This window comes from Parathielavia appendiculata (genome assembly GCF_033297405.1).
Source record: "Parathielavia appendiculata strain CBS 731.68 unplaced genomic scaffold N657scaffold_1, whole genome shotgun sequence".
Lineage (NCBI taxonomy): Eukaryota > Fungi > Ascomycota > Sordariomycetes > Sordariales > Chaetomiaceae > Parathielavia > Parathielavia appendiculata.
The window spans coordinates 3,981,124-4,007,445 of NW_026944220.1; the positions used below are offsets into that span (position 1 = coordinate 3,981,124).

The 26,322-nt window shown below is 55.2% G+C and overlaps 13 protein-coding genes across 13 annotated transcripts; 8 read left to right on the plus strand and 5 right to left on the minus strand.

Annotated features, from left to right (window-relative positions):
- Window positions 1-582: 582 nt before the first annotated feature.
- N657DRAFT_630333 (uncharacterized protein) lies at window positions 583-1,463 on the minus strand (the record flags this gene model as incomplete). Its single annotated transcript, XM_062790972.1, has 3 exons — window positions 583-826; window positions 944-1,028; window positions 1,184-1,463. 3 exons carry the CDS (start codon window positions 1,461-1,463, stop codon window positions 583-585), a joined length of 609 nt encoding a protein of 202 aa, XP_062653218.1.
- N657DRAFT_75323 (uncharacterized protein) lies at window positions 1,285-2,104 on the plus strand. The gene has a single exon (XM_062797530.1). It carries the CDS (start codon window positions 1,597-1,599, stop codon window positions 2,008-2,010), a length of 414 nt encoding a protein of 137 aa, XP_062653219.1. The 5' UTR covers window positions 1,285-1,596; the 3' UTR covers window positions 2,011-2,104.
- Window positions 2,105-2,198: 94 nt separating this feature from the next.
- N657DRAFT_677066 (GroES-like protein) lies at window positions 2,199-3,383 on the minus strand (the record flags this gene model as incomplete). The annotated part of the gene is made up of 2 exons (XM_062795951.1): window positions 2,199-3,129; window positions 3,199-3,383. 2 exons carry the CDS (start codon window positions 3,381-3,383, stop codon window positions 2,199-2,201), a joined length of 1,116 nt encoding a protein of 371 aa, XP_062653220.1.
- Window positions 3,384-6,121: 2,738 nt separating this feature from the next.
- On the plus strand, window positions 6,122-7,331 carry N657DRAFT_640081 (B-cell receptor-associated 31-like protein). The gene is made up of 4 exons (XM_062791899.1): window positions 6,122-6,205; window positions 6,295-6,380; window positions 6,449-6,601; window positions 6,706-7,331. The coding sequence occupies exons 1-4, from the start codon at window positions 6,185-6,187 to the stop codon at window positions 7,082-7,084; spliced, it is 639 nt and encodes a 212-aa protein (XP_062653221.1). The 5' UTR covers window positions 6,122-6,184; the 3' UTR covers window positions 7,085-7,331.
- Window positions 7,332-7,960: 629 nt separating this feature from the next.
- On the minus strand, window positions 7,961-11,509 carry N657DRAFT_609780 (DUF1479-domain-containing protein). Its single transcript, XM_062790303.1, has 6 exons — window positions 11,200-11,509; window positions 11,006-11,138; window positions 10,306-10,820; window positions 10,193-10,223; window positions 8,937-9,639; window positions 7,961-8,881 (listed from the first exon to the last, which is right to left on the minus strand). The coding sequence occupies exons 1-6, from the start codon at window positions 11,306-11,308 to the stop codon at window positions 8,120-8,122; spliced, it is 2,253 nt and encodes a 750-aa protein (XP_062653222.1). The 5' UTR covers window positions 11,309-11,509; the 3' UTR covers window positions 7,961-8,119.
- A 2,426-nt stretch (window positions 11,510-13,935) lies between these two features.
- N657DRAFT_677070 (DUF1909-domain-containing protein) lies at window positions 13,936-14,440 on the plus strand (the record flags this gene model as incomplete). The annotated part of the gene is made up of 4 exons (XM_062795952.1): window positions 13,936-13,950; window positions 14,049-14,123; window positions 14,199-14,269; window positions 14,359-14,440. The coding sequence occupies 4 exons, from the start codon at window positions 13,936-13,938 to the stop codon at window positions 14,438-14,440; spliced, it is 243 nt and encodes an 80-aa protein (XP_062653223.1).
- Window positions 14,441-14,753: 313 nt separating this feature from the next.
- On the minus strand, window positions 14,754-16,118 carry N657DRAFT_561708 (Clavaminate synthase-like protein; the record flags this gene model as incomplete). Its single annotated transcript, XM_062788073.1, has 3 exons — window positions 14,754-15,319; window positions 15,447-15,865; window positions 15,919-16,118. 3 exons carry the CDS (start codon window positions 16,116-16,118, stop codon window positions 14,754-14,756), a joined length of 1,185 nt encoding a protein of 394 aa, XP_062653224.1.
- N657DRAFT_75528 (uncharacterized protein) lies at window positions 15,894-16,712 on the plus strand. The gene has a single exon (XM_062797531.1). The coding sequence runs from the start codon at window positions 16,151-16,153 to the stop codon at window positions 16,613-16,615; it is 465 nt and encodes a 154-aa protein (XP_062653225.1). The 5' UTR covers window positions 15,894-16,150; the 3' UTR covers window positions 16,616-16,712.
- A 96-nt stretch (window positions 16,713-16,808) lies between these two features.
- On the minus strand, window positions 16,809-19,832 carry N657DRAFT_560751 (WD40 repeat-like protein; the record flags this gene model as incomplete). The annotated part of the gene is made up of 3 exons (XM_062788002.1): window positions 16,809-18,592; window positions 18,643-19,439; window positions 19,504-19,832. The coding sequence occupies 3 exons, from the start codon at window positions 19,830-19,832 to the stop codon at window positions 16,809-16,811; spliced, it is 2,910 nt and encodes a 969-aa protein (XP_062653226.1).
- A 392-nt stretch (window positions 19,833-20,224) lies between these two features.
- Window positions 20,225-20,642, plus strand: N657DRAFT_677073 (uncharacterized protein; the record flags this gene model as incomplete). Its single annotated transcript, XM_062795953.1, has 4 exons — window positions 20,225-20,260; window positions 20,316-20,377; window positions 20,440-20,526; window positions 20,582-20,642. 4 exons carry the CDS (start codon window positions 20,225-20,227, stop codon window positions 20,640-20,642), a joined length of 246 nt encoding a protein of 81 aa, XP_062653227.1.
- Window positions 20,643-21,303: 661 nt separating this feature from the next.
- Window positions 21,304-21,874, plus strand: N657DRAFT_76157 (uncharacterized protein). Its single transcript, XM_062797532.1, has one exon. It carries the CDS (start codon window positions 21,467-21,469, stop codon window positions 21,785-21,787), a length of 321 nt encoding a protein of 106 aa, XP_062653228.1. The 5' UTR covers window positions 21,304-21,466; the 3' UTR covers window positions 21,788-21,874.
- A 666-nt stretch (window positions 21,875-22,540) lies between these two features.
- Window positions 22,541-23,708, plus strand: N657DRAFT_640087 (uncharacterized protein). The gene has a single exon (XM_062791900.1). The coding sequence runs from the start codon at window positions 22,559-22,561 to the stop codon at window positions 23,525-23,527; it is 969 nt and encodes a 322-aa protein (XP_062653229.1). The 5' UTR covers window positions 22,541-22,558; the 3' UTR covers window positions 23,528-23,708.
- N657DRAFT_561228 (uncharacterized protein) lies at window positions 23,587-26,130 on the plus strand (the record flags this gene model as incomplete). Its single annotated transcript, XM_062788046.1, has 7 exons — window positions 23,587-23,708; window positions 23,774-23,969; window positions 24,026-24,124; window positions 24,190-24,294; window positions 24,361-24,514; window positions 24,576-24,975; window positions 25,047-26,130. The coding sequence occupies 7 exons, from the start codon at window positions 23,587-23,589 to the stop codon at window positions 26,128-26,130; spliced, it is 2,160 nt and encodes a 719-aa protein (XP_062653230.1).
- Window positions 26,131-26,322: the final 192 nt, after the last annotated feature.

Sequence of the window (26,322 nt, forward strand, 5' to 3'; positions counted from 1 at the left end):
GAATATGTATATATATGTCTCAACTCAAGAAACCGGCACCACACGTGATGGCCGCCGTGATTGGCGGGTAATATGCTTTGATTGGCTTCATGCAATAGAGTTTAGTGGTACAGCATGACAAATGAAAAGACACAAACTTCCTCGGCTGCCATCGACAAGAGAGACAATATACACGGGAGGCAATGAAGGGGTAGAGGTACCTTTGATCTTTTTGTAGTCGCCTCCCCTTGCTGGCACCCTTGAACCCAGACAAGAGAAGCATGAAACCCTATCCCATCAGGAGCCTCAGTTGAATGCTCAGTCAGCCCAGCGCGCCGCCAGACATCTCTCTCGTGTGGCGGAGCGAGGTGCAATAGTACCGAAGACATCGGCGAATCTAGTATGAGCGGCAGTCCTCCAATGCGCCACCAAATCTATTCCCGCGGAAAACACAGAATTACCTTCTCTTCCGCGTGCCTCTCCCAAGCCTCCCGGGCTTGCCAGGCCACACCGAAGGAAGAGCGGTGGCTGGGCTTGACGGCCTGCGGGAGTTATCGTCCCCTGATCCAGCAACCTCTTACATCCCTCGGAAACGAATCAGGCTCAGTGATGAGCGGCGTGCACGTCGCCGTGGTAGCCGACCAACTTGAACCTGCCAATCATCTCGCCGACGGTGAAGAAGCCCAAGCACTCGGCAAGCAACACACCGCCAGCGGCCACTTGTGTCCTTGACATGTTCCGAAGCTGTTGAGGATTGGCGGACCGCACGAGGCTCGAGAGGAAGGCGCCGGGATTCTGCAGCTGCTTCCAGAGGTTTTGAAAGTAGGCTTGGAACGTGGAAACGGAACTGTGAAGCCGAGACACGAAACAGAACGTCAGCAGGTGTTCTAAGAGCAGCAGTGACAACAAACAAACACCGCCTTGTAGGCAGCTCTTCGGATGCGACGGGAGGGCTGAAACTTACGGCGGGGTCATGTTTTGGCCCTTGACGACCAGCTTGGCCATCTCGAGGGCGACCTTGGAGTAGTAGACGACGAGGGGGGATTGACCTGCAGAGAACCAAGAACGCAATGGTCAGCGATTGGAGCCACGAAACATCCCGTCGTCACGTCTATCCTGCGCGTTGCGTCGTCGTCACAGCACGCAGGACCCATCGGACGCAGGCAGTGGACGACGGCACCAGATGAAGGGGTTGTGTCCTTACGCTCAACGAACGCAACCAGACGTCCTGTCCGGCCGCCCACGCGACTCAGAGCACCTGACACACCCTTGGCAGCGCCGGCAATGACAGGGCCGGCGGCCGACGTGACCCGCGAAAGGCCCTGGGCCGCCTTGGAGGTGGCCTCGGAGGCGGTCGACGAGGCCTGCGAAGCGGCCTGCTTGGTAGCCTCGGCCGCTTTTGTTGTGGTGCTGGTCGACTCGAAGCGGACCATGCGGCGGCCCATCGAGAGGCCCGACCGCCTCATTACCAGAGCGAACGACATTTCTAGAGCCGGTGTTGGCGAGGGAGAGTGAACAAGAGAGGATTTGCCGGGCTGATCTTCGCGGTCGCAGTTGAGATTTTCGGCAGGCGGAGCGGAGAAAGGAGGACGGGGTGCGGCCGAGGAGCAATCGCGGATGGCGGCCGTGTGGGAGCTCGGTTTCGGCGAAGGGAACGACGGTTATCGCGCAATTGAATCAGGACGGAGCCGGAGATCGAGAAAAATTGGAAAGCTCGGAAGATCTCGAAAGGCGCTGGCCCACTGCCCCAGTTCTCGGCAAGAAAGCAGCCAATCAGAAGCTTTGATTGAGGACTGGCGCAAACTGGAAGCTCGGACGGATCCAAGCTGCCCTTTTCCTGCTGAACCGTCGCTTTCATCCTTGATTCCCATCATTATCACGGCTCTCACTTTGACCAATTCAACGGCTTTCCTTTCATACCGCACTTCGCGTTGGCCATCGGCCCAGTCAGACTGCATGTACTCAGTATCATACAATATGCTGAATTTGAAATCTTCAAGTCCGCAGAGACAGCGACCATCTCCTAGATGAATTGAAACCTGGTTCACCAACACAGGGAATTAACTCGAGCTGAGAACCACCATGGCCGAACAGAATATGTGCTCCATCTCTTCTAATAATGCGGGCGAGATAGATTTAAATGCAGGTCATCATCACACACGCTCATCTCTATGCGCCAGATTCCGAAATGCAAACAAGGAGAAACCAAAACGGAAGCCTCAATCCAAGCTCTGAATCTGCACCTTGATGGCGCCAGTCTTGGGGTCTGACGCCGTCTCGAAAGCCTTAATTGCGTCCTCAAGCCCGAACCGATGCGTGACCAGCCGGGACAGGTCGATGACGCCGTTCTGGATCAGCCGGATAGCCCGCGGCCATGTGTTGCAGTACCGGTACTGGAACTGCAGGTCGACCTCGCGGACGCTGGCGCGCATGAAGGGGATTTGGATCTCGTTCTTGCCCACGCCAATGACGAACACCTTGCCGCCGAACTTGACCGCCCAGATGGCCGCGGCGATGCTGCTCTCGACTCCCGTGCACTCAAGTGCCACCGCCGGCTCGACGCCCCCGAAGCTCGACACAATGGCCTTGGCTGAGTCCTCGGCCGACAAGCGCTCAACCTTGTGGGTGATGACCCCCGGGCAGATCTCCTTGGCGAACGCCAGACGCCCCTCGTCGATATCCGTGATAACCAGTGGGCACGCGCCGGCAGCCTTGGCGCAGAGCATCGTAATCAAGCCGATGGGGCCCGCGCCGCAGACAAGCACTGGGTCGCCCAGCCGCACCTCGGCCCTGTGCAGGCCCGCGAGGGCGACCGAGAGGGGCTCGAGCATGGCGCCGTCCTCGTACGACATGTCTCCAATTTTGTGGCACCACACAGCCGGGTGGTTGACGTAGCGCCGGAGCAGGCCTGGGACGGGCGGCGTCGACAGGAAGTCGACCTTCTCGCAGCCGTTGTACCGGCCTGTCAGGCATGGCTCGCAGGCGTTGCAGATGACTTGGGGCTCGACAGCAACGCGGTCACCGACTTTCAGACTTGTTACGCTCGGGTGGACGGCAATGACCTCGCCGGCGGACTCGTGGCCCAGGATATGGTCGCAACCGACAATCATTGGACCGATGCAGCCGTGTTTCCAAAAGTGGACATCCGACCTGCAATGCAAGACCGTTGTAAGCTGCAACATTCGCCATGCCGGGGCAACGGAATTGGTGTGTATTTACCCGCAGATGCCTGTGCTCCTGATGGCGACGGTAACCTGTCCCTCCCTGAGTTCCTCCCCACTCTTGACGCTCTCGAGCGTCGGCGTAGCCTCGCTCACCCACAGGTCATGCTTTGGGTTTGTGAAGACGCCAATGTTGGGCTTGGCCGCGTTTATTGTGCCGTTGGTGCCGTTGGTGCCGTTCATCTTGACAGGTTGGATCGAGGCCAAAAGCAGCTGTTCCAGTGCGAGATGATCCAAGGTTGGTTTTGGGAAAGCACTCAGTGAAGGCGGGGTAGCGGGGGGATGGTCGCGTCTTATACAAGTGTTTCTCCTTTTCTCCGACCAGGTAATCTACAGAAGAAAGTGCAGGTTCCGCGTGGGACACGCAGGGATCGTCAGACGCATGTTTGCGACCCAGCCTGCGGTTGCTGGCAGTGACGGGAGCGCTTCGTGAGTGTCCCTGTTGCGCCGCGATCCACCTTACATCCGGTGATGCAAGTGCAGCACGACCTCTGATGGGCACGGAAGTAAGACTGTTCCACCAAGGGCAGGCCTCGACCCAGATGGAGCGAAACGCCGCGGTTTTGATAGGTTCGCTGCTGTCTCTTTCGTGTCAGGTGTCATTTTACCCGCAATCCACCTCAAATCTGGGGCCCGAATAACTGGCAAGGAATTTCGCCGATTGTTTTTGCGCCTGGAGCTTCTTGCCGCGTGGGGAGGCTCCGCCGACTCGGCAGCGGCATGACCGAATCCCGGACGGCGCTTTACCACAGTATGCGCGCCAATCACCGCTGCGGCGGTCGAAGTCTCGCTTTCGGACGTCGAGTATAGGCCGATCGCGGCGGGGGGGCTTCTACCCCACGTTTTCATGTGACAAACAGTGATATAGCATCGGGTGTGCCAACATCACGGATAGACACCGATTCTCGCTTCTTCCTAATCGGAGTTAGCATTCAACTGATCGTACAATCCCTCGCAAGTCCAATAGACTCTAGCCAGCGCCTTGTCGCCGAATCTAGCAGCGTTGTTCGTGGGACAAAGACAACTCGAGACGTCAGATTTTCTGAATCAACAGCCGGCCGAAAGTCGAAAACGGAATGCCCTACATGAGCCGACTCAAAACACCTTCCAAGCCAACATACTTATCCCATACAATGCCCTTGCAGAGCCCTGCTAACACGCCGTTTCCCTAACGCCGCCCGCCCAGTTTGTTGATTGCTCATTGTCACCGCCTTGACCTCGACGGGAGCCATGGAAATCCACTTGCCGACCGAAAAAGATTACAAGAGAAGGAGAGTCGTTCGCGTCAATGCGTGGTCGGTCAAACCATCACCGTCCCCTTTTGTCTCAGTTGTGACGCTCAGAGCATGGCAACGACCACGTCGCCCTGGCACCGGCCATAGGAGCAGCAGGCTTCCGGCGGCAGCTCGCCCTTGAGGATGAGGTCTCGCTTTGCCTGGAGCTTGGCTGTCAGCTCGGTCGGACAGAATGTGTGGGGTTCGGAGGGAGTTGGGGGAAAGGCGAGGTGAAATGAGCGTACATCTGAACAAGAGATGGGTGTTGCCATGACTAGGCTTCCCACCATGGAGACGGCGGCGACAAGGGACACTAGTCGCATGGCGTCAACTCGTCTGACGGGTAGGGGTGTTCTGCTCTTATTGGGCTCGAAGTCTCTGCCCGGTTTCTCGAGGATGGTCAGAAGGAGGCGGCCAGTGACTGGACCCGAGTGGGCGGAGAAGTGTGGTAAGTACCTAGCTAGCAGGCTGGGAAAGAACGGGGCGGGAAAGAAGGACCTCCAGTGAGGCCGAAGCTCAACTCTCTGATCGCCTTCTTGATTGTTGTGAAGATTGCCCACTGAAATATACCACTTCTGGGCAATCTTGAAACTGACAAGAAGTATATCGCACGCGGTGCTCAGAATATGAGAACCATGAAACTTTGGTGGGACTGTTCTCATGAGCCTCATCACACAAGTATTCGCATCAGAAGTGAAAGATCTCGGGGGCCTAAGCATATATCCGTGGAGCTGGGGGGGAAATGAACAACGAATGTCCACTGTACAGCCTAACTAGATGACAAAGAGGGGACCGTGACATTCTGCTCGATAGCCGGTCCAAGTCACAGGTCAGCCGTTCACGCCGTATCCCTCCTGTCTGTGGCACGTTTCAGCCATGCACAAATGCAAGCCCTCGACACCTTTGGCCATCTTAACCAGCCATAGCAAGCTCCTTCTTCATACACAGTCGCTTTCCACCGATCAAAACATAAGGCCGTCTCCCTGCCCAAAGCGCTATGATGCGCCGAGGCGGAGTAGGGCGGCGCAGTCGGTAGAGGCGATTTCTTAGTTGGAAACTAGGCTGTGTACTCGGCCAACGACGACGCGGCGATTCGGTGTCCGGACCATGTTCCGGCCGTCTGGCATCTTCAGCCCCGAAGCTCGCTCAGCCTCACTTTTTTTGCATATACATTTTCATGTGATCTTTGTAAGCTAAGGTGAGTGGAGGGAAGCCCAGGGCTGAGAGAGAGCCTTTTCACGAGTGCAGGTAGTGATTGAAACTGGAAATCCTGACCTGAAAAAAGTTGTCTTTCTCTGAAAGCAATGGAATATTGTAACACAAGACAACTACCTAAGACAGGTTCCAAATGCACTCTGTGCAAGATTAGGTATAGACTGCCCAACCTCTGTACGATGAGGCTTGCTTGTTCCGGAGAGGAGTGAGAGGGTTAGGGCTCTGATGCACGGGAAGAAACGCACATACCACACTCTACCCGCCACACTCACTAGCAATCAGCCACAGCAATGACGTTGTCGACTTGCCGGTCACTCGCAAGGCAGCTGCCCGCCTTGGCCTTGTTCCACAGCCCACGTCACACCTACCCCCGGCTCGCGCTGAGCTTCTCTTTAGCCCTTGCTTCCCGATAGCTGTCCCTTTTACCCTTGTTTCGCAACAAGAGAACGACAACACCACAAAAATCAACAAAGCGGATTTTGACCGACAGCTAAGATGACGCTCTACTACACCTTGGTATGCACTCCTCCCTATGTGCTCCCTGTCGAACTGCGAGGCTGCAGCTGGTCTCCAAGCTAGGGGACCCAGATTGACCATGCTCCCAGGTGTTTCTGCTCCTCGTGGCAGAAATGGCCCTTTTCATGCTCTTGATCATGCCATTGCCCTTTGCGATGCGCAGAAAGGTGTTCACGTACGCTATTCCCAACTTTTCTCCAGCCCGGTAACTATGCCCATCTGACCGACTGTCTGCTCTTCCAGTTTCATCTCCGAGAATCCGATCGTGGCCAAGATCCAATATTGGCTGAAGATCACCTTTGTCTTTATCTTGATCCTCTTTATCGATAGCGTCAATCGCGTTTATCGAGTCCAGGTCGAGCTGGCAGCCGCTACCGAGAACACCGGCGCCTCTGCGTACGTCTTGCCGCCCTCATCCATACCCCACGTTTCAAGGATGCGCGAAGATAGAGAAGGAGGAGAAAGAATAAGACAGAACAAGCACTAATATTGTGGAGCAGGCCCGCCATCATGGGCCACGAGCGCCTCGAGGTGCAAGCCCGCAAATTCTATTCGCAGCGCAACATGTACCTCTGCGGCTTCACCCTCTTTCTCTCGCTGATCCTCAACCGGACCTACATCATGATCCTCGAGGTGCTGCGGCTGGAGGAGAAGCTCAAGCAGTACGAAGGCACCGACAAGAACACCAAGCAGGCCGAGAAGCTGGCCATGGCCGGCGACCCGGGCGAGATATCGCGCCTCAAGCGCGAGGTCGAGCTCCGCGACCAAGACATTGCCACCCTCAAGAAGCAGGCCGCGGGCCTCCACAAGGAGTACGACGCCCTGGCCGAAAAGTACGGGCGCACCCAGCAGGACGGATCCTCCAAGAAGGATATCTAGGATAATCGCCTTTGGGACGGTCTCGATGCGCTGGGGACTGCTTCGTCGGTGGAAGAAAATGAGGGCGATACGCCGAGGCGGCGGAGGTCGCCTTCGTTGAACATCTGGTCGCCCTGAACTGGCTGACTGAAAGATGCGCGGGCAATAAACAAGCCCTAGTTACGGCCGGCAACCGATCACTTAAGAGTTTGGGCATGGGGGGCGGAGGTGGTCGCGGATGCTGGGGAAGGATAGGAGGAGGACTGAGTCTGTATATTAAGTTGGTAATCACAATCCAACGTTGGGTTTGCCTTGTTATTGGAAAAAGAAAACAGGTCAAAATACTCTGCTCAAAGTCAGGTAGGTATTACAGCGTTTGTTCATAATTATACTTCTCTTTTCTCCTCCGTCCTTATCCGATTTTTTATCACTCCTTATATCTCTCCTTGATCTTCCTTTCTTATAGCTTCTGTTGTGACATCTTTAAATTCCTTGTCTTCCTATCTACACTCTCGTTGATTCCTATTTGCTTGACGATTGTTCTTGTACTTCTTTCGTTCTTTCTCTTTAACGTTCTTTTCGGCCTTTTAGCTTTGTTTTCTTTATATTTGACTTGTACCCGGAGTTTTCCTAATCCTTTCCCTTTTTTACCCTTTATTTATTTTATTTCATTTTATTTCATTTTATTTTATTTTATTTTACTTTACTTTATTTTTAAATTTTTTTTATATATTTGTTCTGTCTCGAGCCCCATGTGCAATGCGAACATACATACTACGGGCTAGATTGATCGTCGAGGCGAGGTTTCTTGGACGTCTGGTTTGCGTGGCCAGCTGTTTGCACCTGCAATGGGATGCTTCCATCAGGAAAACATGGATGTATCTAAGAATCTAATTACGCGCTATCTTCGACTGGTACAGAAGCGTGCGTATGTCGCGAGTCTATCCGCCCAGCGTCCTTTTGTCTATGCTCGGATCCATCCTCCCGGTCTATATGCAAAGAATAACGCTGGTTCCCCTCTTTCCATCATCATACACACCGAACTAGTTAGAGATCCTACAACATATCGTACAAATCTGGAAACAATATCCCATTCGCCATGGCAAGCACCTCCCTCTCGGCATCCGAATCAGCCTCCTCCTCGTCCCACGGCAACAAACCCATCGCCCGCAGCCCGTCGTCACCGCCGGCGTCGTTCACGTCCTGAACCCCTGGCCGGCCCACGTGCTCACTCTCCCCCCGGCCACCCCCAAAGTCGGGCGGTGGGCAACCCAGGAGGAATGCCTTGCGCTGACGGGCGAGGTACAGCGCGTTGGTCTGCGTGAGCGGGCATGCAGGGAGGTACATGTACGCCATTGAGCCGGAACCGTCCCCATCGTCGTCGGTGCTGCCTTCGTCTGGGGAGGAATTGGGGATGGAGTGGATCAGGTCTGGGTGCCAGACGAGGTAATCGCCCGGTTCGAGGTCCGGGACGGACACCAAGCTGCGGTGAAGCTCGAGATGCGGGTGAAGGGCGGGATTGATTTCTTGCGCGTAGCTGGGGAGCGCGCCGTGGAGGAGGCTGTTCTGGGGGCGGTTGAAGGTCCACTCCTCTGCATCTTGCGAGGTGGGTGCGGTTGGCGACAATGGGTTTGGTGGCGAGAAGAAGGGCCTTAGGAGGAAGTACGCCGTGGCGAGACGCGGGAGCGGGCAGACTTGGACTGGGCTTGGCCCGGAAGCGATGGGTTTCAGGGCTAGCCAGCCCTGAAACATACGGAAGATGGAACAGGCGCTAGCTTTGTGGTAGAGATCACTCGTCACGCCCAGTCGGGTGCTGCTCTGATGCGAGAGTTGAGTCAAACACCCACCCTACATGGGAGAAGGAGTTGCTTACCTCCCAGGGGTCGTAATCCTCCCAACGTCCCTCAAATATGTCCTTGTAGGTCCCCGCCCGGCCGTATCCGTCGGGCTCCCACCGCTCGACGCTCCCGCCATCGACATGTGCGTATGGGCGGCCCTGGAGCCCACCCGCCTTACGCACCATCATCCGATCCGCGTACGAAACCGGAAAGCATGAGGTAACCCTGGAGCTCGGGTCCTTGGATTTCCATATGCTCATCAAAAACTTTTGCGCCGCCAGAACGTTGGGGTGAGCTCGAGCCTTGACCTGGGAGGGACTCCAATACACGTCTGGTGATTGAGGCTGTTGTAGTGGGGAAGGTCTTGGGGGCGGATTCTGTGCTAGATACTCCTTTGTCTCGCGCTCCCAGGCCAGAGCCGTGTCCCTCGAGACCACGTTACGGATGATTCCAACACCTCTTTGCCGGAGATCTCTCAAGAAACCCTCAGAGTGCTGGGGCTTCGTGATGTCGGTAAAGTTGATGGTAGGAATGGCTCTGGACCCTAAAGACGAAACCAGCGTGTTCTCCTCGCGAAGACGTTCTAGAAGCCGTTGCCACGACAAGGTGATGGCGGATTCCTTGCCAGATGCCAGGCTCTCCTTGAGAGCAGTGAACCTAGCTGTGAGATGAATGGGCCCAGAGCCGGCCGACACCTGGGCTTCACCCCTTTTGGAGCTGAATCTGCGGTCTAGCATGCTTGACAATATCGGAAGAGGCCCAAGAGCGATGGCCATGATGAGAATAAATGGCACAACATGGCATAGCAAGTAGGAAAGAGAAGAGCAAAGGTTAATAGCTTGCAGTATTGCCGGGGATCCCACCGGTAAGCAAAGGGAGAGAGGAAGAAGGATGGAAAACTGCTTGCTGGAGATACGCGAGAGATATCTACCGCTCCATCTCGCGTGGAAACGATGGGAGAAGCCATCACATGCAAGCTTCTTCATGGTTGAGTATGTGCCAAAACCTGAAATCATTGCAGTTGTCTTGACCAGTGTGCCCTGTGTAAGTGGATGTGCTTGGCAAGCGGTGATCTCGACAGGGGCCATCAGGTCCGCAGCCACGGGCCGCCAGGCCGGCCGAGCAAACGCACGGAGAATATTCGTGGCGGTCATCCAATAGGGGATTTTGTTGCGGCAAGCGGGAAGTTGTCGGGTATCTTGCTAACCGTTTCGCCTGCAACATTCTGTGCAGGGCTGAGGAAGAGCCGCCAAGGACCATACACGTAGGTACGAACCGACCCTTGTTGGACATCCATGTAGAACCGTCGACGCGTCGTGGCCCTTTCCGAAATTCCGTCGTACCAAGTGTTGCGTGTCCCGGTTCGGAACTGGCCTGCCTAAGCTTGTTTGGCTCGTTTCGAACGTCGTACATGCGTTTCAGCACCGGGATCCTCACCCGGAGTCTTCCTCTTTGCCGGCGGCTTCTTGCCCGTGGTCGCGGCAGGGGATCCGGTTGGCAATTTGGTCACACCTGCCGAGATGGTCTTCGCATCTCTCGGTTGTGTCATCAGGACGAATGCCACACGCTCGATGTCGACCGCTTTCACACCAAGCCGCTTGGCCAGCGCTTGGGCACGCGCATTCAGTTCAGTGTACTCCTTCTGGTTGTACTTGATGGGTGCCTTTGATCCGTCGCAGCACAGCCAGTAGAAGGCTTCATCGGCGAAAAATATAACATGCTCTGGATCATGGACAGCCAGCAGCAAAGATGCGGTAGCCGGCCCAATCCCTTTGAGTTTGATGAGAATGTTGAGCGCGCCGGATACGTCAGACTTCTCCTGGTAGTGCTTGACGGCTTCCTGAATGATGTCCTTGATACAATGTGGTTCGTTCGACGATACCAGTTTCATCAAGGTGGGCCTAAACTTCCCATGCCGACTGATGGATAGGACCAGAGAATGTTAGCGATATCAATGGGATCGATACGAAAGCGCTTAAAGCATAAGCGCGAATCAATCAATGCAGGGTCTTCCGTTGTGCGTCTCGGACCCGGCAGCCTTGGCAGCAGACGGGTCGGCATAAGGGTATGAAGTGCAGAGTGTGAAAGAGCAGAGGCGACGTACAGTTTCCACTCGACAAGCTGTTTAACATCATCAAGGCCCATGGCCACGTCCGGGGTCCCGGAACCAAAGGTGTCGAGAGCCGCCCCATACCGATATTCATCCAGGGCAGCCAGTGTTCTCTGGCCCAGTCTAGCTGTGATGGTGGAGTATCAGCGGCCGGTGCTGGGTACGGAAGCTCCAGGCGATTTGCTTACCTCCTCTAGCGCTAGAAATGGCCGCAATACAGGCAGGATATCTTTCAAGGTAGTGGTGAAACTCGCTGACGGAAATGGTATCCGGCGACGGGGCGGCTGAGCTTGCCATTGCGGCTGCTTTGTGATGCCGGACCGGGGGTTGCAGTGCAGGGCCAACAACTGGCGAGATGGGATCGTGAGATCCACAAGATCCACAGGGGTCTCAATGCTGCGGAGTCGAGTGTCCGGGAGGGCGCGCCGTAGATACGCTGGCCTGAGCCGGTGATAGTGCCGACAACCTCAGGGCAGGTTCAGGTGATTTTCCCGGAAGAGCTTCCCTGAGATTACCCTTGACGAATTCAGCGGCTGGCCAGCTCGCTTCGGCCGGCCGCGTCCAAGTTGGGTACAGTAGTATCCGTACCTGAGTGCCCTCTGAAGCTTCCAATATCAATACCGGTCTGTACTGTACAATACCATACGTACTGTGGTATCAAGATTCTATGATTTGATAAATGAGATAGCAGCTAATAAGTAGGAGCAGCACTGTTAGATTATATATAACGTTAATGTAATTCATTATTGACTCAGATTTTCTATTAACTCGAATCCTCTATTGACTCAGATATATTTTCTGGACCGCTAACCTTAGCGATATCCTTGATACTACCTTCAATCAAGCCTTCGACCAACCACAGTTCGAGGTCTGGAAAGAAGTGTTGGAAAGCCAACAGCCACGATTCCACGGTGACACGCTTTATGAGAGCCATTAAAACATTGAACTTTTCGAGTACCCAGGATCAGCCCAGAATCTGTCAATCGAGTTCTCTTCCCTTCTTCTCCTCAAGTTACCTGGGTACCTCCCAGACCTTATGTAACAGCTGTGTATTACCCCCGACTAGGGTGCTACACCGGCAACCCAGTTTCCGAGTTTCAAGTGCCATTACTTCTAATAAGAAGTTACTATTAGGGATATAGCTAGAGCCCTCTCAGAGATCTATTCATAGAAGGCTCTAGGAGAACCCTATACTTACAGGCTTGATAAAGGTCTGTAGAAGGCTACTATTCCAGATCCTAGCAGTACTCTATACCTACCTAGAATCACAGTGGTATTCTCCTAAGATTCAAGAGGGCCAATATAGTAGTTCTAATGAAGTCAGAGAAATCTCTGGCTACGTATAGAACTGCTAAAGTCTGTAGGCCTATAGCTCTCTTACCTACCTTATGTAAGGTATTGGAGGCTACAATAGCTAGGAGGGTGACTGTCACGGCGGGACAAGTGGATGATCGAATGACAATTGTATTCGGGCTAAACTACAGTCTAGGGGCAGGCTTGATTGTCAAGACGTAGCTCAAGGAGCTACGAACAGAACTCGCGGCAGCGAGGTGCAGGATCTTCAATCCGCAGGGGCCCCCACACGCTGGGCCCCACCCGTGGGTCCTGGCAGGCACGGCGCAATCGCCGTGACAAAAGGCCTATGCGCAAGCATGACCATAGACGTATGATCAGACCCCATGACGTATGCATAACCGCAAGCATATGACATAACCATGAGAACAGGAACGGGGAATCCCGTGACAGATACGTTGGCAGAGAGATCTATATAGGGCTCTCAACAGGTAGGGAAGCAAAAACTGAAGGCTTTTAAAGAAGATGATTAGGTAGCTACTATGTCCTAAGAGGCTCTTGGAGTATAGGCTAGCTTTACAGCTAGAACTAAGCTAGTTCAATAGCTCTGATTAGCTATTTACGCCTGTCACGGCGATTGCGCCGTGCCTGCTAGGACCCACGGGTGGAACCCGGCATGTGGAAAGCACGGGCCCCTGTGGGTTAAATATTCTGCACCTCGGTGCCGCGAGACCTGTTCGTAGCTCCTCGAGCTACGTCTTGACAATCAAGCCTGCCCGTACCTGACGGAATAGAGCTTAGACTGTAGTTTAGCCCGAATACAATTGTCATTGGATTGTCCGCCTGTCCCGCCGTGACAACGCCTTCCTTTTCACTATAACAGATAGATTCAAGACTTCAGACTAGTATAGAGAAGACAGAGGTTTTAATTTCAGCCTTATAAGCATGATTTTTTTATAATTAGTGATAGAGGGCCAGGCGAGCCCTAGGCATAGTAGTATAGAAATAATAAAAATAATTCTATTAATTAATCTAGGATACGGTTGAGAGAGAGAGCACGTTAATGTGCCATTAGATGACCTTTTATTATCTTGAAAATACTAGGAGGTCGAGGTATCTAGTACGTGTTCAGCATTATGAGAGTGACTTATTTTGTCACCCGGTTGCAGGTTAGGGGAGGGTTTTTCAATACTACAGCCGTGCGCGAGCCTCATGGTGACCCGTGCACGCAGCATGCCTTCTGTTGGAAAGCCAACAGCCACGAATGTGCCGCACTGTAGTAATTGGGTATCAAAAAGATGGGCAACCACTCAATTTATGATGATGTTCCTGTCTGTGTTCTTCCAGAAGTTCCCTGCCTGTTCCTGATCCTGAGAATCCTGGTGCCAAGCCATTGGTCACCCCTGAACTGCCCTCTCTGACCACCTGCCAAATCCAACACCTTCCATGTGAAGGCCGAAGCCGTCGCAACGCTGACCGCTTCCGATTTTCAGGTGGCACTCCACTTGCCGCTGGCAGAAAAAGAGTCAAGAAAAGACCGAAAATCGCGGACAGAAGCGGCAACTTGCGGCCCATCGCACTGAGAGGCAACAAGAAAAGAGAGGACACTCAGAAGACACCCGCTCAACACAATGGGCGGCGGTAACGTATGTCTCTCTCCCTCCCTCTCTCTCTCCACTGGCTTTCCGGCTCTCCGGCAAGCGAGATGGCCAAAACTGCAGATCTATTGACATTAGACGCGCAGGGAGCCAAGGCAGCGCAAAAGCGCGCCCGGAACGAGAAGAAGGCCGCACCGAAGGCCGCCTCCCAGTTGAAGGCCGTACGTATATCTTGGAGGTTTGAGGTGTGCTGCTGGCAACGGGGATGAATCTGACCGAGGACTCTTCGCACACAGAACGTCGCCGCCATGAACATCATCTGCGCCGTGTGCAAGCAGACCTTTCTCTCGACTTCCCGCGAACCACAGTACGATGCCACGCCCTTCTTTTCCACGGATCCCACCAAGTACCAGCCGATGGGTGACCGGGCTAACATTTGTTGCTTTCCTTACTTAGGCTTACACTGCACGCCGTCAACAAGCACAACTCGACACTGCCGCAATGCTTCCCTCACTTTAAGGCTGCCGACGCCAAATGACGGCATCACGACTGACAAACGAGTCCAATGAGAAACGGGTGTGACGGACCGAGAACTGCTTAGGTTATGGGCATAGCGTAGACGGAAGGCGTTAACAAACTGATTTGCTGTTTAACTGCCCGTCTCTTCTCCTTGGCTCTTTGTCGCATGTGGTGGGTTTAGCGACCGAGTTCAAGCTGGATGATTTCAGGCTACTTCCCAACAACCGCCAGAGCTGCCGCTCAGCGTTATGGGAACACGGTTGAGTGTTGCTTGTTACCTATGTCAAATCGACAGGAGAAAGTCATGGTATCATTCCTGGCAAGCCACCTGCCTAGTGCGCATCCACCAACTGAGCACTCACAGTAGGGTCTTCTACGCCCCTATGTCCGGCAGCCCCTCCCTGCCTCTCCCTCAGCTTGGCCTGCTCCTCCCTAACGCTGGCCAGAATATCCGGATACCACCTCTCGCCCACATCAGGATGGCTCTTGACGCGATTCCTGAGTGTCGCCTCACCCAGCGTCCTGGCCACGCCCCCCTTGCGGAACGTAAACTCGACGTCGTCCAACCGGCCCCCGTTCCTCTCCAGCACCCGCCGCCTCTGTTCCCTCACGTGCTCGGGCACCTTGCCGACGCCGACGTTCTCGAGATCGTCAAAGTCTGCACCGCCACTGACACCCTGGAAGAAAGGGATTGAAAAACGGGCGCCCTGTCCCGCCGGCGGCGAGAGTACGCGGTGCGTCGTGCTGACGCACACGCCCTGCGTGAGCGCCTCGAGACCCTGGCCGATTGCTACTATCAGCGTTCCCTCGATCGGCGGGCAGTCGATCCAGTCGCCGCGCACGTTTTGGACCTGGAGCCCGCGGTGGTGCGAGGCTTGCAGGAGGTACGAGGATAGCACTGGTTCTTTAGCAGTTATCCGGCATGGTATTGAGGGAAAGAACAACAGGGAGAAAAAAGGGGAAATGTCGCTGGGGATGGGGGGTGGTTTTGGGGGAGGGGGGCGGGGGGGGAAGGGGGGACACACTGCTATCCTTGTGCGGCCCAACACCCTGATTCCCGCCCTTGCCGGCGGCACCTAGTTCGCCGACGTCGGGATACTTGACTATCTTGAGCTTGTGCTGCTGGTCCGCGTCAAAGTACTTGTTGAAAGCGTCGCTCGGCAGCTCGATGGCTTCGGCGATCAGGCTGGTAAAGTAGATTGAGATCTCGCCCATGCGCTTCATGTACTCGGTGAAGACGTGTCTGAAGTTGGGCAGCACCGCCGGCGATGGCCACTGGTTTGGCGCCAGCAGGTTGTAGAACCGTGGAGCGTCCGGACCCGGGAGAGGATGCTCCGTTGAGAGGTCGATCTGCTCTCGGTGATCAATTGCGCCGGCTGTGACCTCTGCTGAGAGACGGGAGTAGCCCAGGAAGGAGGGCGCATTCTTCATTTCGATTTTGAGTCTAGGGGTTGAGTCAGTCACATCTGAAATTTGTTGTCGATGAGAGTCCCCTACTTTTCCTCTTCCGGGATGTCGAAGAATTTCTTGCCCTCCTCGATCACCAGCTTGAAGAACTCGTCTGAGATGCCCACATTCTTCAGGTAAAGGAACCCGACCTCCATCAACGCGTGTCGCAGCTCGGAGAGGAAGCGGGGCTTCGTGGCCGGATCCTGAGCCAGCGCCAGATCCAAGACGGGAATTGAAGTGAACGACATCTTTTTTTCAGCTCTGCGAGAGTTCGGATTGGATGCGAGGAATAGGGGCTGGTTCCGAGGAAGGTAGCTTCGTTTCAATGTGGCGAGTTGAGGCATTCGCAAAGGACATCCGCCTCCGCACAAACTGCATGTATTGGGGACTACGTCAATTGGGTATCTATAGGCTCTCTCGAAGCATTGTTTTGGCTGGACATTGTGCACTGCTCCCCCGCAAGCGTCCCTCAGCAGTGTCCAGATCTCCTCGCTCCTTGCCCTTAAAGTATGGCGTAATCAGTCGACATCGGGGTTTGCTACATCCTGCCCCACAGCTTGCAACAATAACACCAGGGACGCGGGACAGTGGGGTCAAGGGACCCTCCGTTCGGCACGGCCCTTGCGAATACAGAGCCGAATATCAATCTTGGAGATTGTCCCTTCCCGTCACCGTTGATCTCCGAACCGGCGGTCTGCCTTCGCGGTGGTTACTTCGGAAGGCAACGGCGGGAATCTGGCCATGAAACGGCTCGGGAATTGCGTCTGTTGGCTCTGCGCTGATGACCGCTACAGATACAGGTCGGGCCGGAGGAAGCACAGGGCACGGTGTATTTCGGCATACCGGCGAACGGAGGGCGCACCCCACAGCTTGACCGCCGGCCCAGGGCCGTTTGTGGGATTGGAGACTTGGAGAACATCTGATGGATTTGACCGCCGCTAAGCTCTGACAGGCTTCGTAGAAAGCAGTCCAGCCACCTGATAGAAGATGTCCTCTATCGGCGGCATGGCGAAGGCTGGGGCAGCGCTGAATACCTCGGCCAAACGTTGAGGCGCTACAACAGCAGCATGCGTGTCATCGTCATCTTCCATTTCCACGTCTTGGTTCGCATCCTCCATCTCTTCATCGCTAGCGTCACCCTCCAGCAGCTGGACCTCTCCTCGTGTTGGCTCTCCACCTGTAGCATCGTAGTCATCTACCCTCAAATCGGCGAGTGGCTGAAGGAGGGGTGCTTGCTCGGTGCCTTCCGTTATGGACCAAATCTGGGCTGCAGAATCGACCACGATAAATCCGGAGGATGACGGCGTCGCGCACACGGACGTGATCAGGTGCGAAAATGTGTGGACCAACTGGGGCTCGTCGTCCTCAATGTTGAGGACAACAAGCTCTGATCTTGCGCCCCTCTTCATCTTCCCCTGATTCAGATTCGGGACCGGTGCAACAAGTGCAACGCTCCGTGACTCATAGTTGACAGCCATTTGGGTCAGGTGCTTAGCATCCTCGGACGTTTCCTTGAGGGAGTAGTTGTAAAGTACCTCATCCGACACGATATCGTAGACAACGAGATCCTCCGAGAGCATGACTAAAGATGATGACAGGGACTTGATCGCGCGGATCTCGCCCTTGAACATGCCAGAGACAACATCGCGGACCGTCCCTGTCTTTGTGTCAATGGCGACCACGACTGCACCAAATGGGGGACCGAAGGCAGCGAAGAGAACGGAGCCATCCTCCGAGAAAGTGATGGCACCGCTACGCGCCGTGTGCTTTGTGGGGATGTCGACAGAGTCATCCTGCTGCTCGTAGATGGGAAGGGAAACAGTTCGGGAACAAGTCCAGCTCCGCAACGGTTGGCCACCAAGTCCGGTAGCCGCGAGCCCGTCTCTCCTACGCAACCGCGGGGCCCAAAACCGCACCGTTCCATCGTTGCCAATCGTGGCAAATCGAGATGAGGTCGGATCGCTGGCGAGGTCGAATATCGTCTGTGTCCGGTCGGTATAGTGAGCGTCATTGATGCGCGTGACAAGTTGGAAAGGCTGGTCTCCTGCCCCGACTTCCCAAAACTTCAAGTAAATCTCTCGCCTCTCGCGACATGCTTCGGCAGACGTTTTTGATCCGGTCAAGAGAGCGTCTGCATCGCGTTCAGGCGGTTGCCATTCGTCGACCGAGGCGAGCCACTTGCCGTTCTGAGAAAAGGCAAGTTTCGTGACGGTTGGTTCAATGATGGGTACACCGTCGCTCGTAACATTGGCGTCTGTAGGATTGGTGCGCGCAAGGGCATGCTTGGTGACACCGTGAAATGAAGAGATGTCGAATACCTGGAGGAGAGGAGTGGACGTAGACCCTCCCCCCAAAGATGCTTGCTGACCATTGCCAACGCACAGGAGCATTTGTGATGGGTTCCGGGGGTTAACAGACGCAACCAAAGGGGCCGCAATCTCCTCAACAGGGCGCCAGACACGACGAACCAGCGACTCCTTAGAAGGGCGGTCGCCAAGGACGAGTGATTGAATCCCCGAGACGTACATTGTCGGTCGCATCTCTGCGGTGGACAGAATCATTGTTGAGTTGTCATCCAGGTGAATAGCATATGAGGCTCCACGGGGAGAGACGACAATGTTCTCAATGGTCGCGGAAAGATGTGGTAGAAAATCTAATCTTCCGGTATCGACCTGCCAGAGAACCAGAACAGTCTCATAGCCTCCGGAGATGAGGTAATTGCCTGTCGCCTGTCAGTTAGAAAGCCAATCCGAGGCAAAAGAAAGCGCTCACCATCCTGAGACCATTTCACGCTGTGGACGGCTCGACGATGCCAGTGGTACTTCTTTGGCTGGATCACGCCTGCCCTCGAGGAACCAGATGTTTCTCCTGGGAGCTTGGACGGCAGATCATGGTACACATAGATGGCGCCCCGAGCGCAGCCGACCACGAGATCCACAGACTGGAGGTCGGAGCCGCCCTTTTTGATTGCCCGCATTGTGTGTCGAATGTCCAGGCAAGTGACAAGATCTGGGACATTGAAGCAGTGGAAGCGGTAAGCCATATCATCCAACGAGGCCAGCTTCTTCGCTTTCAGGAGGCCAATATGCACTGTCTCCTTTGCAGCAGCGATGATCAGCCTGCTCTCGGCAGCGGACCGGAGTAACTGCGGGCTCTCATCGTAGGTGTGCAAAAGCTTGCCGCTCCTTGTCGATAGCGCCTTGACGTTATAGGCGACTATCTGCGCAGAGCTCTTTGTGAGCCTCTTCAAAACCAGCAGAACATCTTCAAACTGGCCGCCAATTTCCACCGCATCCACCGCGACGTCTAACACCTTCTTGGCCTCGATCCTGAAGGGGGTGTCTGCGCCTGCCCCAGATGTCCAGTTGATATGCCAAAGGCGGCCGTCGGAGCATGCGACCCATAAATAATCAGTGTCGCATTTGGATAATACCGCAGAAACGATATGGGTCGCCACGAGTTCAGTCGCGTCGTCCGTCCTTGTCAGGGGGAGGGCAATCCTGCGGACAAGCAGAGAGTCTTCGGTCGAGTACACCTGGATTGAAGTGTTGTAGGTAATTATTATGTACCTGTCCCTGTCAGCTGACCGCTCTCCTGCAATCCCATCGCCTGTTTGTAGTTGAACGCACTCACCTTTCGTCACGGGAGAAGACCGGGTCAATGTCCTGCATCCTGCCACCCATTGGCTTCGATACCTTCCATGATGCTAGCCGCTGTCGGACCGCACCGTCTGGGGGTTGTGATGAAGCATCGGGGAGTTCGAGGCCGCCATTGACATGTTGCAGCGCCGTATTGCTCATTCGTTGGTCGTCCTGTGCGCTGGCGCTTTCTCCCGCCACAGCATCTTCTGGTAGCTTAGATCTTCGGCGGTGCTTCTTCAGTGATGAGGGTGTGTCGTCCTTCGGCTCCCGCTTCCGTTTTAGGGAGGCAGTGTCGCCGTTCACATCTATGTTCGATATCATCCTGGGCGGCGGACCGGGCAGAGAAACGGGTGTGGCGGATATGGACTTGGACAACCTGCGCCAACGCCGGGCATACAAACACGCCGAAGATATCAGCTCCAATTGCAAAGCAGGCAGAAGAAATTTTGGCGGAGAGGTACGTTCGAAAAGGTTAGAGTGGGGCAGCCGCTTATCAGTGATACGCACAGACCAGGGCTCTGGCCAGGGAACAAAGATTTGAGGCTCGTCCATCACAAGCCGCGACTGGCTCCAGAACGACGAATCTATGAGATCTGCAGAATCTTTGCTCCATCCATAACAGTTGCGCCTCGCCGCCTTCGCCGCATCTACAGCATACACCAATCTGCTGGAATAATACCAACAATTGCAAAAGCTCGCCCAACGCCGACAACATGATCATTCCGATCCGCTGCTTTTCCTGCGGCAAGGTGGGTTGCGCGGCACAACCTGGACGGATGTCTCTTTGGCTAACTCGCTATCCAGGTGACGGGCGACCTGTGGGAGAAGTTTGTGAAGCTTATTGAGGAGGAGGGGCTCAGCGACGGGTAGGTGGCAAGCACTCGGCACTTCGCAGTTTGGTCAGCGAGCTGACGGAAAGGATGGACAGTGACGCCCTCGACCAGTTGGGGTGCAAACGGTACTGCTGCCGGCGCATGGTCATGACACACGTCGACCTCATTGAGAAGCTCCTGAAGTATGTCTGCGCAAGAATATTTGTTGATAGCCCGAGGTCTAACGATTCGTCTCAGGTACACCCCGGACGGTCGAAACTACAAGAAGATCGAGATGCAGCAGCGCAACCACGATTAGCACCATCGCACCCACACCCAGGAGTCAGTTTTTGATACGCATCAGCGGGCGTTCAAGGGGCATGGCCATGCATTTCCCTCTCACCCCTAGGAGTTTGGGAAGCTTGAGCCATGCTTCGTCGGCTAGGGAATCGCATTCGTTTGCACGGACGGCGTCAAGGTTTATATTGGATGACAGGTGGCTTGGGCTGGGTCGGTCAGTCAGTTCTCCGAGGCTAGGGGCGCATATGCCGGCAGGATCGCGATAGGTCCGGAAAGCCATGTCCTTCACGGTGCTTTTTGGGAGCCAACGCATTATCTGCCTGAAGGATGATATCGTGGCATACGGATGTTGCACAGGGTTAATAATTTTTCTGCGATCACGTGGATGGCGTAAGAGTCTCAGGGTCGCCGGGTATCAATGGGTGCTGTTCAGGATTCGAAAAGGCATCTATCCCTTCCAGTGGGTTGGCAGTGGGTCGAGACTCGAGTTCCGCGAGTACGCAAGGCCGGGAAGTTAAGTATGAATGGAGCTCTACTGCTTCGCGACGGGGAGATGGTTCATTCTTACAGTCCTTGATAGGATTTCACGAGCATTCCCCAAAGTAACTGCGAGCCCCGGTAATGGAGAATCATGGGGCGAGCAGCGTTCCCAAACTTTTGGTGGTTACGTGGCGGTGAGGCTGGCCAATCAATCTGTGTTTTTTACAACCTATTCATCACGTTGGCTCACGTCTCAAGCCTGGACAAATCTCGTGGACCAACAACCTAGCTTGGAATCACGACATTAGAGCGAAGCCGAATTGGTCTACGGCAGTGCTAACCTTAGGTTGCAGGCCCGACTTTATGCAGAAATATACCTTACGGCCCACGGTGCACTCCGGTACCATATCCGTACGTACAGAGAGAGTCACATGCCGGAGCGGAACGCTTGGACAAAAGAAATCAATCTGTACAAGTGCACATCGTCGCATGGACTTAATAGACGACTGGCCGATAATTGGCCATCAGCAGGTTTTGGTCAAGACACGGGTACGGATACCTTCCGCATTGAACGCCAGGAGGCACACGGCGGTGTTCAAAGGCTTTGGCCCTCGCCCGCCCATTAGCGTTAGTGCTAAAACGGGAATCGATCCAGATCGTTGGGATCCAACTCAGCAAACTTGAAGACTCCGGATCCCTAACGAAGGCCAGCTTGCACCGTTACCTACCGCCTCTTCAAGGACATCCCGCAGGATCACATTGCCGGCTTCAGTCTCTCTCTGCTACCACAGATTGTGTCCGGACACACCTGGCTCCTGGAACGCTGCTATCACCGGAGCCAGAGGGCCGAACCGCGGCTCTATACATGCTCCTTCATCGGGATCGACATGGGTGCACACCTGGAACAGGTTTCGTATGCCCTGCGACATATTGTTAAGTCGAAGGTTTTGAAGTTGTATCTCGAGCTGCCTTTGGTATGCAAGGTTGATCTAGTTCCTGCTTCCAGGACCTGCTTGGTTTCATGATTTATCCTCGTCATGAGCTCTCGACTTCCAGAAGCTCCCAAAAAGTCAAAGCTCCAACTGCCCTATCGGCGACCAGGGCCTGAGAGACGCGTGTTGCAGCAGCGCTCTCGTCCCATTGGGTGAACTCGTCAAACAAAAGGGAAACAAACGACCATCGAGATGTTGCCCAACTGGCCGGGAACGAAGTGGTGTTCTGGGATCAGCCCGACTAGCTCCCCATTGGCCGCTTCAATGCCCCTCACCCCGGCGCGACACGGACATGGGAGGGGCTTGTCAGACAGAGGCTGTTGACTTGCTGGCAAAGCGAGCCACAGCAACTGGTTAAGCGCCGGTGTCATGCCCATGCAGCGCATCGGCAGAAGAGGGGCTTTTTCGCCGGCTTCCTACTGGCTCGACAACCAGCGACGCCCATCCGTCCCTGTATGCCTGTATGGATATGTGGGATGGAAAATCGGCTTTTCTGCACGCACTCAACAGTTCCAGGTTGAGAACTCCGGGTTTATGTTTCGAGATCCTTCAAAGCATTGTGTTCCGGCAGGTCCGCAAGCGGGCCCAGCGAAAGGTAAAAGCAGGTAACCCTACTTGGGTAAAGCATCCGTACCGGACGATCCAACCAGCAGGCACTCGACAGAAGGAAGCGCTTTCATGGCGAACCTGTTTGTGGGGGATGTTTGGGCGAAGGATCTCTTCTTGGTACCTAACGTTAACACACCGTGCCGCGCCGTGCTGCTGCAGGAGGGTCTGTTGGTATCGTCTATTCCCTGTTGAGCAAGGCTCCCACTCTCCAGGCCCTTGGCGGTCGTTGGCACCCTTGCCGTTTGGCTGCTGCTTTCTCCTCATCGGGCGCATCGACGTGCTTGTCTTCGACCGCTACGACGCTCGATGCCGGATTTCCTCTTCCAAACCCATCCAACGAGCTACTAACGTCCACCGCTCCCGCGCCGACAAACCACGTCGCCGCCGCCCCGCACCGTTGGTTTTGCACACATCTCGCCAAGCAGGGTCACGTCTTACCAAACGAGTCGTGTTTTTCCGTGCTGTCCTCACACACGGCCCGTCTTGTTCCCCGCTGGCGAGACGGGTGCGAGCTCAGTCCACCATCCGCCGTCCGCCATTCAGCTCCAGTCCCACTCAGGATTCAAAGCTCACGCTGGCGATCCGTCGTGCCAGGGCAAGAGAACGCTCTGGAGCCGTCTGGTCGCCTCTGCCACTATTCAACGAGCGCCGGCGAAAACAAGATTTCCAGGACGACCCGCGACAGCCAAATCAGAGTAGACCCTTTGACTCTTGTCGTTCGTCACTAGCAGCATCGCATCCATCCGAGCTCCTGACCCCATCCAGCCATCTTCTTCTCGAACGCACCTATCCTGTGCTTGCAGCCATCGCACGTGCGTCCTAGGCCTTTAGAATCTTCCCAGCCTCGGCCTCCCGCTACCCGTCGAGCCAGGATTGAGCGCAATGGCACTTGAGGCGCCCCTGAGGTCATCAACAGGAAGTGTCACCTCGATATACTCGCCGTACGCAGACATGTCGTTCTCCACCGGGCCCGAGTCGCCCGCCCTATCCTCCCAGTATATGGCGTATGAATCCTACCAGAGTTCGAAACCTCAATCTGCATGTCCTGACTGTTGTTCTCCTTTGCCAGTTCTTCGTCGAGGCCCGATTCTTCCCAGTCGTTACGTCCACATTCCTTCGTCAGGCCAAGCTCGGCTCACCTGATGAGCCCGAGTAGTGACATTGTTGGGCCCTCCCCCGTAACATCAAACGGGACCGAGACCACAGAGATTGAGGATGAGGCGGCCGAGAACGCCGAGGCAGAAAATGGCCATGTGCGGCGTTCGGTATGTTCACGTCGGTGCGAACAGCGACATCCTCCGGGTTTGCTGACCGCTCCCAGCTCATGATGTTACGGACGAATATCCCTGATGACCTTCGAAGGCCCCTGAGCGAAGAGGTTGTCTCAGTAATACATGCGCCACCGAGCTTCGAACATTGGGTATGATACCTGGCATGCTACCTTGACGTTGAGCTTCCATGTTGATTCCAGCATTGCGCCAGAAGTCCAGTGAGACCGCTTCGAAGTCGACGCTTTCTAACTCGGCGAGCGGTACCAGCGCCGAAGGCACCAGCACCAGCAGTCCTCCGCCCAGCGAGCCGTCAACAGTCGTGAGCCCGCCTCCATATATCTTGTCGCGCAGAATCCGCTTCATTCTGACACATCAGGAAAAATAGACGCCTCCAAGTCAGCCACCACCCACAGTCAACACCAAGGTCAAGCCAGTGACGTTCGGATTGGACGCCCCAACCCCGCAGGCGCAAAAGCTGGAGGATGTACTTGCAAGCGACTCGTCAAAAGTGCGGTCAAGCACAGCCAGCAGTTTAGAGCGTGAGACTTGTCAGGTCGTGCCTCTTATTGGAAGCTCCCCCATCTGACACATGCCTCGCAGTGATACCTGAGACGCACGAAGCCGACGGCGACGACGACTACGATGACGCCGACGTATTCAGGGACCCAACACTTGGCCAGGATAGCGAGGTCAAAGCGCTCAAGGCCGCTCTCGAGGAGTGCTGGACGCTGTGTAACACACTTGCTAACCTGAGCTCGATTCACCGAGAGCGCGTCTTCAACAGTTCAGGGACACCAGATGCTCACGAGAAGGCCTGGAAGAGCTGTTGGAAGCTCTGCAAGCGGCTCTATCAGAGCAGAGACGACATCTCCGAGTCGTACGGTGTTCGGACCAACCTGGACCTATGCCGAGACTTCTGCCAGGCATTGTTCGATGTGCGGCAAAAGAAGGACGAGACGGCCGATTCCATCCTGAGAGTCAGCTTTGAGCTCAATAACCAGTACGGATGTCCCTGCCCGTCTCGTCCAGTTCCCATGCACCAAGAACCCCCTAGCTAACGGGTGATCGCAGCCTCTATAGTGCGCAAGATAGCCGCTCGCTCCCCGAGGCATTCAGAGAGCGGACCTTGGACTTCTACATCACGCTCTGTCACCGACTGATGAAGCAACGCAGTGATCTAGCCGAAGAGACAGATTCGCTTCTTCGAGCATGCTGGTCGCTCGCCGAGATGCTCTTCAGTCTCCGACAGAATCGGCGAGACGGCAAGGCGCCCGACGAAGAGCTGCTTGGCTCGGCCGTGCAGGCATGTTGGGAGCTCTGCGATATCTTCCGCGAGGGTTGGACCCAGATCCGGCCAGATCGCGGGACTCCGAGGCCGAACCAGATCAATTTCTTTGCCGCCGGTCCTCCTTACGGCCTCCAAGCTATGAGCAGTCATCAATCCGACGCCACGCGATCCAATGCTGGTAGCCGTGCGTCGCTGCACTCGAAACGCGAGAGTCTCCGCAGCCTCGCCGATATCGAGCGGCCGCGGCCACATCCCGTCGTTCCCGAGACTCCTGTCACCGAGTTCGAAGACACACCCATGTCGCCCGACGCTAGTCCGCAGATGCCCAACATCTTGGTTCTCGGCACGTCAACCGACTCTCGAAGCGACCGTGGCGGCGGCCGCTGGTCAAGCAACGCGTCGAACCTGTCGGGCTACAGTCAAAGCAGTCAGCATACTTCCAGCACAGCCACTACGGCCGCCACTGTCGAGGACATCAACATCACGCGCATCAAGGCGCTCATCGTCAAGGCCGCCATGAATATCGGTTTCAACCGCGACGCAGCCTCTGCCAATGGAACTGGCGGTGCCGCCTCCCTGCAGAACTTTGTGAAGGGTCTGCCCACGGGCTCCTTCGGCTCGCTGCCCGCTCATGCGACGCTGCTCCAGAATTACAAGAACCTTGTGCTTAACGACACGTCGTTCAGAGCCTCGGGCAGTCTTCCCGTTCGCGGAAAGCGTTTCACTGCTGTTGAGATCTCCAAGAGCGTTGGGTGGATGATGGCTCGCTCTGGTCAATACGGCTTTCTACGGGATCTCTTCCGCCTGGTCTTTGGGACCCAGCCCGAGGATGCCGAGACGAGGAAGAATATGTCAATCACCGTGTAGAGAACATAAGCAGGCCTTCGTACCAGGTGCATTGTATCCGCTTCAGGGGCCAGGCTTCGGTGGAAAAGTCTGGCTGCTGCCTTACTCTTGAAGGAGAGGTCCTGCGCGCCTCTGTTACCGAAATTGCGCATTCCGAATCAACCTACACCGCCCCAACCAAGTCGCTGTTTCGACATGTTTTGCATCCGACCT